The sequence below is a fragment of the Herpailurus yagouaroundi genome, unplaced genomic scaffold (genome assembly GCF_014898765.1).
Source record: "Herpailurus yagouaroundi ecotype Mexico unplaced genomic scaffold, PumYag 511, whole genome shotgun sequence".
In the NCBI taxonomy this organism is placed as follows: Eukaryota; Metazoa; Chordata; class Mammalia; order Carnivora; family Felidae; genus Herpailurus; species Herpailurus yagouaroundi.
The window spans coordinates 411,016-423,494 of record NW_024412728.1 but is presented as its reverse complement, the minus strand read 5'-3'; the positions used below and the strand labels follow the sequence as shown (position 1 = coordinate 423,494).

The 12,479-nt window shown below is 44.4% G+C and overlaps 1 protein-coding gene across 1 annotated transcript; it reads right to left on the bottom strand.

The window, feature by feature from the left end:
* Window positions 1-8,609: 8,609 nt before the first annotated feature.
* Window positions 8,610-10,117, bottom strand: CUNH6orf15 (chromosome unknown C6orf15 homolog). The gene is given in 3 exon segments (XM_040464774.1): window positions 8,610-9,396; window positions 9,399-9,662; window positions 9,868-10,117. Coding segments are annotated over 3 exon segments (972 nt in total). The 5' UTR covers window positions 9,956-10,117; the 3' UTR covers window positions 8,610-8,776.
* Window positions 10,118-12,479: the final 2,362 nt, after the last annotated feature.

Genomic DNA, 12,479 nt, shown 5'->3' with positions numbered 1-12,479 from the left:
ACTTCTATAAAGACCCTCTTTCCAAATAAGATCATATTCTTAGGTACTGGCAGTTAGGACTTCCACATATCTGGGACATATTTCAACCCATAACAGGGTTTAATATGGTCTCATCCCAAATGAGTACAGCTCAAACAGGCCCTACCAAGTGGAATTATCACTGAGCACTTCACCAGGTCCCAATATGATCACTTCAAAATCTCTGCAGTGAACTGGCTCCCAATACTAACCTTAGTTTACCTGAGTGTGCCTAATTCACATCCTCCAACCTTCCCCACACCTACATTAGCCTCCACATGTGCCTTCACTTCACATGAAGTGAAGTGCCTGGTGCCTGGTCCAGAGTATGTTCTCCTCCTTTAGTCTCTTGGTGATGTCAAAATCTTCATGGTTTAATGACACACAGATCAGATAAAAGTAGGAAACAATTGACATATCATGTTAAGTTAGCAAACTCAATGTAAACTGTGTATCTTAAAAGTGGCCAACAGAGGACATAGCATTTTTTTTTAATCTTTTTTTCAACGTTTATTTATTTTTGGGACAGAGAGAGACAGAGCATGAACGGGGGAGGAGCAGAGAGGGAGACACAGAATCGGAAACAGGCTCCAGACTCTGAGCCATCAGCCCAGAGCCTGATGCGGGGCTCGAACTCACGGAGCGCGAGATCGTGACCTGACTGAAGTCGGACACTTAACCGACTGTGCCACCCAGGCGCCCCGGACATAGCATTTTTTAATGTTTTTTTTTAAATTTATTTTGGGGTCGGGAAGGGAAGAGAGAGGGAGAGAATCCCAAGCAGGCTCCATGCTGTCAGTGAGGAGCCTGATGTGGGTATTGATCTCACAAACCATGAAATCATGACCTGAACTGAAATCAAGAGTCAGATGCTTAACTGACTGAACCATCGAGGTGCCCCATACCTTAGTATTTTGGGGGCGGGGAGAAGAGTCAGAGAAAGAGTGCATGCAGGGAAGGGGAAGAGAGAGAAGGAAAGAATCTTAAGCAGGCTCCATGCCTACCACAGAGCCCAACAAGGGGCTTTATCCCACGACCCTGGGATCATGATCTGAGGAGAAATCAAGAGTCAGATGCTCAACCCGCTTAGCCACCCAGGCACCCCAAGAAGGTAGCATTTTTAATCGACTCTCATATGGACATCCAACACCTTGCCTTTGATTTCAAAGACTGTTCTTTCCTGAAAGAAACTAGGACACCTTTGAATGCAAGGCTTGGTTGATACCTGGTCCATGTCTCAGGGAAGAGAAGAATCAGGACAGTACTTGAAAGTTCTGTTGTTACCAGGAATCAAGAATGCCTCAAGCATAGCAAAGAACGTGCTAAAAAGGACAAAGGAAAGTGAAGGGATGGAACTCTTCAATAGACAGTGTTAGGAAAACTGGACAGCAATATGCAAAAGAAAGAAACTAGACCACTTTCTTGTACCATACACAAAAATAAATTCAAAATGGAACAGTAAAATCCTTAGAAGAAATCATAGGCAATAACTCAAAGGAAACAAAACCTCTAACTCAAAAAGATACGTGTGCCCCTATGTTTACTACAGAATTATTTACAACAACCAAAATATGGAAGCAACTTAAGTGTCCAGCAGTAGATGAATGGATAAAGAAGATGTGGTACACACACACACACACACACACACACACACACACACACAGGGAATGGTATGTTACTCGGGTAAAAAAAATAATAAAGTCTTGCCATTTGCAATAAGGTGGATGGATCTAAAAGGTATAATGCTAAGTAAAATAAGTCAAAGAGAGACAAATACCATATAGTTTCATTTGTGTGGAGTCTAAGAAACAAATGAATAAAGGGAAAAAAAGAGACAAACCAAGAGACAGGCTTTTTCCCCCCTTACATTTCTTTCTTTATCTTGAGAGAGAGAATATGCATGCATGAGTCGGGGAGGGGCAGAGAGAGAATCTCAGGCAGGATCTGCACTGTCAGTGCAGAACCTGATGCAGGGCTCAAATCCACATACCGTGATTCATGACTGGAGTCTAAATTAAGAGTTGGATGCTTAACTGACTGAGCCAGTAGGGTGCCTGCAGACTCTTAGCTCTAGAGAACAACCTAATGGCTACAGGGGTGGGGTGGGGGTGGTGTGGTTGGGTGAAACAGGTGATAGGGATTAAGGAGTGCACTTGTGATGAACACCAGGTGTTGAATCAGTATATTGTACACCTGAAACTAATATAACACAACGTTAATTATACTTGAAATTCTTTAAAGGTTAAATCAATAAATAAAAAGACAAAGGAGACAACTTAAAGGAGCTCCCATTGTTCACCTGAAGACAGTTAAACATGAGAAGAGAATGAGGGGAAACATGATAATTAGGGTTTATTGAAGTAAATTGATGCTGTAGAATGCCATGAGATCATTACAATATTCAAAACATAAAAGTTAATATAAAGTGCACAAAAGAAAGCTTGTAATAGAGTAGAATGGTGTTCTTAAAAATTGATATTAATAAAAAGGGAATTGTTCATTTTGTTTCTTCTATCAATTATGTCTCTGTTCTGTTTATGAAGCAGAGAGAGATGCACTTTCATCTATGTAAGTAGAAAAGAATTCTGAGGAAGCCAAGAAGCCCCACAGTAAATAGGAACTTTAACAGAAATGAGAATGTCTGACAAAGGGTGAGGTCAGAGGCAACAATGAAAGAGATGGTGGTTTCAACAGTAGATACCAAGACAATAAATTAACCAAAACATCACTAAAAAAGAGAGCTAAAAGAGAGCTAATAAAGTCAACCCAACTCCTCACCTCCTAGAAGATTCTAGATTGCCTTACTAATTACAATAAAGTACAAGTAAGAAATACATAAGATTTAATAATGCTAATAGATCTAGTGAGTATATCATAATGAGAGAAAACTGGTCAAAAGGTTTTTTTTTTAATGTTTACCTATTTATTTTGAGAGGGAGAGAGAGCATGCATGTGCAGGGAAGGGCAGACAGAGAGGAAGAGAGAGAATTCCAAGCAGGCTCCCCACTGTCAGTGAAGAGCCCCACTTGGGTCTTGATCCCATGAACTGTGAGATCACAACCCGAGCCAAAACCAAGAGTCCGACACTCAACCGACTAAGCCACCTATGTGCCCCAAGAAGGATTTAACTATGTTATATTAAGGCAAGAAAATAGGTTGCAAATTTCTAAAATCGATTCACTTTAAAAGGTTTGTTCTCCAGTGAGATACAATTTCACATCCATAAGCCCAGCTATAACAAAATGTAATAACAAGTGCTGACAAGAATATGAAAAACTTGGAAGCTTCATACACAGCTGAGGGGAATGTGAGACGCTGCAAAGGCTTTGCAATGCAGTCATAGAGTTCTTCAAAAGGGGAAGGAGAGTGAGCAGAAAGAATAGCAGTTCATACTGGTTACTAGCAGCCCAGATTTGAATTGTAAGCCATGTAACCAACCAGCCTCAGTTCTGGCCAAAACTCAGGTGGTCAAAATGCAGATCCCAAGATTATTGGAACCTCAGGATGGCATAAAAATAAAAAATACTGACATCCTAGAAAGGTAGTCCAAGAATGGAAGAGGAAAGAGAAGAAGAATAATGAAGGCACGCTGGGTGGCTCAGTCAATTAAGCATCTGACTCTTGATTTTGGCTCAGGTCATGATCTCATGGTTCCTGGGATCAAGTCCCACATTGGGCTCTGCAATGATAGCATGGAGTCTGCTTGGGATTCTCTCTCTCTGCCCCTCCCTTGCTTGTGCTCTCTCTCTAAATAAATAAATAAACTTTAAAAAGAAGAAGAAAAATGAAGAAATGAGTTTAAGTCCATAGAGCTAGCTTTCTGATTTTTAAAAATTTTTAATGTTTATTTATTTTTGAGACACAGAGACAGAGTGCAAGTGGGGGAGGGGCAGAGAGAGAGGGAGAGAGAGGATCCCAAGCAGGTCCCTCACTTTCAGTGCAGATCCCAATGTGGGGCTTGAAGCCATAGACCATGAGATCATGACCTGAGTCAGATGTTCAACCAATTGAGCCACTCAGGCACCCCTAGCTTTCTGATTTTTAGTGGAAGTGAAGTTATCAGTGTTATCAACTTTATAACTTTTGCATTTGTTTGTTTCATTGGGGGTTTAAGACATTTAAGAGCATCTTACATATCAGACTTGAAATTTTCATTAAATGCATGAGTTAGTGTAAATGTGAACCAGTATTAATGTTTGCATAAATTTGGTTTATTAAAATGAGTAAGTTTTTATGTAGGCGTTGTGTAAGTAGTACATAAACTGAGCAATGTTATTTAATGCCGTTAATTGTTTAATAAATTCATAAGGGTAACAAATTTTACATTAAAGTGCCTTGAAGTCCTTTAGACAATGGCAGGAGGAGAGGGGTCCTGAGTTTGCAGGCTGGGAGACACACAGCTAGGGGTCCACTAACATAGACTGTTTTTCTAGATTCATCACCTTTGCCCCTGTTGATCACTAACATGGTTAATTCTTCTGAATTCAGCATATTACAGTGTCACAGTGAACAGAAAGCCCCCAAAGGAACAGGTATAGGAGCAGTGGGTTTTGATGGGTTAAGGCAACAGGGAAAGTGCCTCACATGGGATGGACAGTCAGACCCAGCCAGAGAGGAATACTGATGGGTGGCCCTGGGTAGCCAGGGGCAGTTTGAGCACAGAAAAGGAGATGGAGGGACAGCTTCCACTCCATCGGTTATGACCGCCATGCTGAGGCAAGAAGGACTAAATGGCCTTAAAACTATTTCACAATTTGTTTCTCCCACATTTCCACAGTAGAGCTTGCCAAGGTGGGCACCATCTGGGATCAGAAATCTTTTCATACCAGTCTAGTCTGCTCCTTTAGAACAAATAACACCTATAGCACCAGCTTAACTACCAGATTGGGTTAAACCGTATCCACCCCCTTGATCTCTGTCTACACGGGGCCTAAACAACCTGTAGAAGAGCCATTGCTACTGAAAGCATGAAAGTGGCCATTCCTACGCTGGTCACAACCACTTCTCTGAGACCTGAAGTGCGTACTCTGCTCCTACTTCCCTGGACTGTAGAGGCATCCATGACCAGGCTGCTCTTTATGTGGAAACCCTGATGTGTGATCAATATTCCTGAGGGCTTGTGTGCTTACTCTCACATGCAGCAGTATGGGTTAGTAAAGGTGTCTCCAGGGTATGTTCACCAGTTTTCTGACAGCAAAAAGAAAATGCTGACCTAGGAAGAGATAGGAAGAGGACAATAGGGGATGTCTTTCCAATAAGAGGAACACAAAAGGTAAGCATTTGGTCTTAGAGAAAGAAAACCCAACCCTGATTGCTGGCCTTCAGGTGACATGAAAAGATGGGTGAGAGTGGATTTGTTGGAGAAAGAACTGAAGGTGGCCATGAAGCTGTGTGGGCTGCAGAGCTTTGCTTTGACCTGGTCTGTGCAGTCTGCCCACCCATGTTTGCAGTTTCTAAATGGCACCATAACCAAGATCCACCTCTTACTGGCCGTGTGACCTGTGAGCCTCAGGTTCTTCACCTATAAGATAGAAACAATAAAATTTTATTTTTTTATTTACTTATTTATCTACATCCTAGAATTGTTGGAATGGAAATAACCCTGTAACACATTTTGTATGTGATAAATATATGATAAAGGAGCTATTACTATTAGCCAAGAGTATGTGTGTAAGCAAGGAACATCTGGGGGCTCTTGGCTGGCTCAGTCAGTAGGGCATGAGACTCTTGATCTAGGAGTTGTGAGGTTGAGCCCAATGTTGAGGTGTAGAGGTAATTTAAAAATAAAATCTTAAAAAAAAAAAAAAGGACATCTGACTGAACACAGTTTCTCTGGGGAATGAGGTGCTTAAATGAGAAGCCAACTCTCCTTCCTGGATCTTGGAAAATTCTCTTAAGTGTAACTCCCATTGGGAACCATCACACCAGCCTCAACAATCAACTGTAAAGTCAGCTATGGCCACTTCACCAGACAAGCCTCCTACAGTGGGGTCAGAACTATCCTTCTGCATGGTCCCACTGGGACTGCCTCAGTGGGACCAAGTACTGTGTTGTAATCAATCCCTTGCTGTGCTTGGAGTTTTCAGTCTCCAATGCACTTTGTCATGATCTTAATTAAACTCCATGACAACTCTATGAGACAGACAGGATATCTGCTTTCATTGCCCTTTACAGATGAGAGAACTAAGGTCCACAGAGGTAAGTGACTACCTCACATTGACATGGCAGAGAAGGCTGGGTGAACACACAGAAGGAAACCTCGGTCTTCTGACTTCTAGATGAGTGCTCTTCATACCTCAGCACCTTCCCCCCTAGAAGAGAAATGACTCCTGCTGCTCCAGCTGCCACTTCCAACAATGAACTACTAATAAACATGGAAAAATCAGTGCACTAGCAGCAACTCCCACTGAAAACCTTGGGACCTTTATCATGTCAGCAATTACTGACCTATCCCTGTTCAGTTTTTAGTTTTTGTTTTTTAAGCAACAACTGACCTTAAGGCAAAGACCACTCTGGCAGGGCTGGCCACAGCTTCCCAGGACCCTCCAACAGCAGCAAGTACCACTCCCTTGGCTCAGTGTTACCTCTGTGCAAGCCTTGGTTCTCTTCCCTCTCTGGGCCTTGGTATCTCACTTGTACAGTGGGCCTAGCAGTGTTTACCTGATGGAACTGTGCAGATTAGCTGGAAGGGTGTGTGTGAGAGCACCCTATCCAGGGTCTGACACATAGTAAGTACTCAATAAAAGTTACATGGGTTTTTGTTAATTGCATATTGTACTTGAACACTCCCTGGACAGATCATGTTAAAAATTTGGTTTGAGTCACTGACTACGTCACTTGTTAGCTATGTAAACGTGTACAAATTGCTTACGCTCTCTGGGCCTCAGTTTCTTCATCTTGTAATACCTTCCTCACAGAGAGTAATGAGGGTTAAATGATGGAGTGTACAGAGAATTTTATGAGCTGAGAAGTGCTATGTGGGATTTGTAAGGAAATGTCAGTGAGGCTCTGGGAAGGCCAGACAGGAGGACAGATTAGACTTGGTGTGCAGCTCTGTAGCTCAGGATAAGGTATAAGAAGAGACAAAATGGACAGTCGGGGTGGGGAGGAATACACTGATCGGCCCTTGGTCCAGACTCTGTGGTGCTACGGGTGTAGAAGTGAACAAAATAGACACATGGTGCCTACACTCTAGGAAGTATGGGGAACAGAAGAGGGGGGTGCTGACTTGGAATTTGGTTTTTTAAAGTAATCTTTACATCCAATGTGGAGCTTGAACTCACAACCCCAAAATCAAGAGTTGCATCCTCCACCAATTGAGACAGCCAGCCACCCCTCTGACTTGGAATTTAAAAGTGCAGATCATTAACCAGAAAGAAGGACAGAGAGAACTGAGACCCCAAGCCTGAGAGAATGAGCTTGGCCTTGTGGGAGAGAGAGATGCTGAAAACAGAACCACCTGCCCCAGAACAGGAAGAAACCAAGAGTCCAAGGTGGGAAAGAATTGAGGGAACAAGGTTTGAGTGATACAAAAGGGAGTATGGTTGGTAATGGAAGGTGCCCTGAGAAGGAGTTCTTGGAACAAGATGGAGTATTGTGGCAGACACTGGGATCCGAGAACTCTCTCTAAGAACACCCATCTCACAGTCAGGCACACAGCTCCCCATCTCTCCAATTCTGGTGTTTGTTCTTCTCCTACTTCTTACCCACAGCCTAACCAATTCTGGGACCTGGGGTGATCCCCACACTATCTGCCTGGATCACTCTGGTGAAGTACATGCATGGCACAGGGAAAGACATGGCATGGCCACCAGGAGTGTGCCCTTCTGGAAACCCCATCACACCTAGCCAGCTCCTGCTAACCTCCATCTGCACTTCTTGCCCCTCCCTGCCTCACTCCAACTCCTGTACAGGGTGCTGAGCTCCAGGGAAACCAATGGGCAGGCAGAGAGAAAACTGTGTGACCAGAAGAGACTGTGTCATCAACTGGGAATAAAAGCTGCAAACACAGCTGCAGGTAGGATTGTTGACTCCAAGGATTTTCTTTCCTTTCCCTTCTCCCTTTACTTTCTTCCTTTATTGAGGTGTACTGTTCATTCAGCAAATGTTCAAAGTCTTGGTTCTCTAGGGCACAATGTGCCAAGTGATGCATGTAAGGGAAGACATCAATGCATCCTCTGTTTCCAAGAAGCTTGTGTTTCTGGGGAAGAATAGATAAGCAGAGACAAAAAATGAATTTCTCTCACTCTTATTCTCTGAATCAAAGGGTATTCATTTCCCACTTGGCTGTAGTACTAACTTCTTGGACCTCACCCTTCCCTCCTGTCACAGGTGCCATCTCAATTAGTCCTGCTGCCCCTTCTCCCCTCTTCAGATTTCAGGACAATTCTGGAACCAGCTCTCTCACCTCACCAGGGTGAGACCATGAAGTTCCACCCTCAAACATCCAGACTTTGATCTTTTGCAAAGAATAGGGGACAGCAAGAGAGTGTCTGCAGATCCTAGAGAGACATGGGCATGGCTAGAAAATGGGAATGGACAAAACTCACTTTACTTTGCACCCAGAAACAAAGATACAGTGAATGAGCAAATTTAGTAATTGCTTGTGTTTTATTGGAGATCAGCATTTGGGGAACAGGGGAGGCAGTGAAAAGTTGAGATGGTGCTAGAAAACACACTGGTTGAATCTTGATTTAGCTCATACTGCAAGGGGAGGGAGCAGGACTCCATTCTCTGGTTTCCAACTTAGGATTTTCTCTTAACCCCACTGTGACCCAGGGTTTTGAGGACTGGGGAAGCCAGCTGGGATGTTCCAAGAAAAGCCAGTAGGATGGAGAACTCTGGGAGGAAACTGATTATTAATAACTGGGCGTAGATGAATATTCCCCCAGCTGCCTCCTGGATACCAGTTAAGATTTCCCCAGCTAGTACCTGGATACCGGTTAAGATTCCCCCAGCTAGTACTTGGGTATTGACTATTGATACCCCAGATTCCTACAAGGTGTGGCATGGGCCTTGTTCCCCATCCAGTTCCAGGACCTCCACCTTCCCATGACACACCTGGATTTCGGGTTCCCCAGGGATGCCCAGGCAGCAGTGGCTGTTGAATCCTGTTAATAAGAGAAGGTGGGCGTTGGGCAAGGATTTCTCTCTGGGCTCCCAGCACATTAGAATGGAGTGGCCATCTAGACTCACAGTCCTGGTGGAGGTGTAGAGCCTCAGGTACCGGGCCTGTGGAGCGTGCAGAGGACCCTGCAGGCAAAAGACTTCTGCCCAGAGGGAGGGCAACAGCGCCAGGAAGGAAAGACAGTTTTTCAGGCAGCACTTTCCCCACGTAATCCTCAGTGGCAGCAGCCCTCATCTGCCAATGATCCTCAGAGGCCAGGGATTCGTGGAGGGCAGCTCCTCAGTTGGGGGCCAACTCTGAACCTCAGAACCTCTTGCAGGTTGGGAGTCATCTGATGGAGAAACATTGGGCTTCAGAGGAACACTTGTTAAATCATTTAGCCCAGGGTCTGGCTTTGGCTGAGGAAGTTCAGAGTTGGAGTGGCTGGTCAAGGAAGGTTGCTCAAGCAGAGGTAAGCTGGTTCCCAAGTCTTGGAGAACTTTCTTCTCCACTGCACCAATGCTTCGGGCAAAGAAGCCTGAGGAAAAGGGAAGAGGAGACAGCCAATGGACTGGATGTTTGGTTCCAATGCCTTCCATAATTCCCTGGTTCTCTTTGCTCCAAGCCCCTTCATTTTCCCCAGGGACCCAAGGGACCCTCCTGCCTTTACCCCTTCCCTCAATTCCAGCCCTGCTGGGGTCCCCAGTCTTCTCTGGTGCAAGGGTTGGGCACCGCCTCCATACCTGGGAAATGAAGGCAGATCAGAAGAAGGAGGCCCAGAAGAGCCCTGCTCCCCACCATGCAGCCCTGCATCTTGTTCAGCTCTAACATTTCCCTCTGCACCAAGACAACCAGCCCTTTATGCTCTCAGTGGGGCAGAAACAAGCTGAGCCAGTGGTTGGGCAAATAATAAGTCTTTACATTCCACTCTCATTCCTAATGTAGTCTGTGGCAACAGGTGCCACTTGAATGTCCCAGGGAAGCTGGGTGTTTCCACTCCCAGATCCTTTCCTCAAGTTCCCCACCCCTTCCTGACCCAAGTGTCCTGGTTCACAGCTTATCACTGATTGCCAGTCCTACCCTGCCCTGGCTCCCTACACCAAGCATAGGAGGATCTTTGCCATTGGGGTCGCAGTATCTTCATTGCCTTCTCAGTAATAGAAACACTTGATTCTCTTCACTTTCTCTTTGGGATCCAGATCATTCTCTTCCAGCACCCCTTTCTCATGCATCCCTATAGCTCCTTTACCTTGACCCCAACCAACAGGAGTTGTGCAGTGCAGAAATGCCCCCCATCAGAGAGGCTACTCCTAGATGACACCTTGTATCTAAGGAAATAGATCCGGTTTCCATCCTTAAGAGATGATGGTGTATTGGGAGCACCTGAATGGCTCAGTCGGTTAAGCTTTTGAGGGTCCAACTTTGACTCAGGTCACGATCTCACCGTTCGTGAGTTTGAGCCCCACATTGGGCTCTCTGCTGTCAGCACCCAGCCCACTTCAGATCCTCTGTCCCTCTCTCTCTCTGCCCCTCTGCTGCTTGTGATCTCTCTCAAAAATAAAATGAATGGGGGCACCTGGGTGTCTCAGTCGGTTAAGCGTCCAACTTTGGTTCAGGTCATGATCTCACAGATCATGGGTTTGAGCCCCACATCGAGCTCCATGCTGACAGCTCAGAGCCTGGAGCTTGCTTCAGATTCTGTGTCTCCCTCTCTCTCTGCCCCTCCCCTGCTTGCTTGGGCTCTATCTCTCAAAAAATAAATAAACATAAAAAATAAATTAATTTATGGGGCGCCTGGGTGGCGCAGTCGGTTAAGCGTCCGACTTCAGCCAGGTCACGATCTCGCGGTCCGTGAGTTCGAGCCCCGCGTCGGGCTCTGGGCTGATGGCTCAGAGCCTGGAGCCTGTTTCTGATTCTGTGTCTCCCTCTCTCTCTGCCCCTCCTCCGTTCATGTTCTGTCTCTCTCTGTCCCAAAAAATAAATAAAAAACGTTGAAAAAAAATAAAAAAATAAATTAATTTAAAAAATAAATAAACATTAAAAAAATAACAAAATAAAATAATATAAAATAAATAAATTTTTAAAAAGAGAGATGATGGTATATTAATTTCCTACCACTGCTGTAACAACCACAAACTTAACGGCTTTACAACAATACAAATTTATTATCTTACAATTTTGAAAATCAGAAGGCTGACATAGTTCACACTGGGTTAAAATCAAGGAGTCACCAGGGCTGTGTTCCTTTCTAGAGGCTCTAGGGGAGAATTCATTTCTTTGCATTTTCCAGCTTCTAGTGGCCACCTGCATTCCTTGGATTATGGTCCCCTTCCTCCATGTTCAAAGCCAAAAACAACAGGATCTTCTTACATTGCATCACTCTGACTTTTTCTTCTTCCCCCTTCCACATTTAAGGACGCTTATGATTACACATTGACCCACCCAAATAATCCAGGATAATCTCTCTAAGGTCAGCTAAAAACCTTAATGATGTCTGCAACCTTAATTTCCCTTCACTATGTAACCTAACATATATACTCACAGGTTCTGGAGATGATGTGGGTATCTTTGGTGGTGCTGGGAAGGACACCATTCTGCCTACCACAGATGGTCAAATGGGTCCACAGAATATAAGAAATACTGAAAGGGAGTAGATATTCCCAACTAACAGTACAGGAGGATGTTTAAATGTTGTCAAATGGCCATGAATTGATAACTGAAGCTGGGTGGTACAAGCATAGGGTTTCATTAATTCTTTTGTCTACTTTTAAATATGTTGAAAATTTTATAATAAAAAGTGTTTAAATGCCTTCATTTTCTCTGTTGCTTCCAGGAGCACCTAGACTAGACTTCCCTGGTTACATGAAGTCTAAAATAAGCTGTTAGATTTTCCTTTTCCATCCTCATCCCCAGCCCCTGATGAATGGGAGCTCCTCCTCAGAACTGGCCAGTGGGGGGCAGTGTCCTTTTTGAGTGACATCCAGCAGATTTGCAAAAGCCCTTGACCTTGACCACACCAGAGACTAGAGGAATCCTCACATCAGAGTCTGTACCCATCCTTCAATTGTGGTGCATGGAGCCTCTAAGGGCCTTGATGCCTTGCACTGGCTGCAGTCCAGGGCTAGATGCCAGGCCAAGTGTGACTCACCAGTGATGAAAGAAACAGGACTATTCTGCAGCCTTTCTCTGTCTTCAGCCAACCCTGCAGGTGGCTCAGCTGCCCCAGGTCATTTCTAATCAACGCAACACATTTCTGCTGATTGGGACCTGGAATTTCAATAATAGTCCTAAATTTGGGAACAGCTAACACTATCCAATAGGAGGGAATGAATTAGATCCTAGGGTTAGGAAAAAT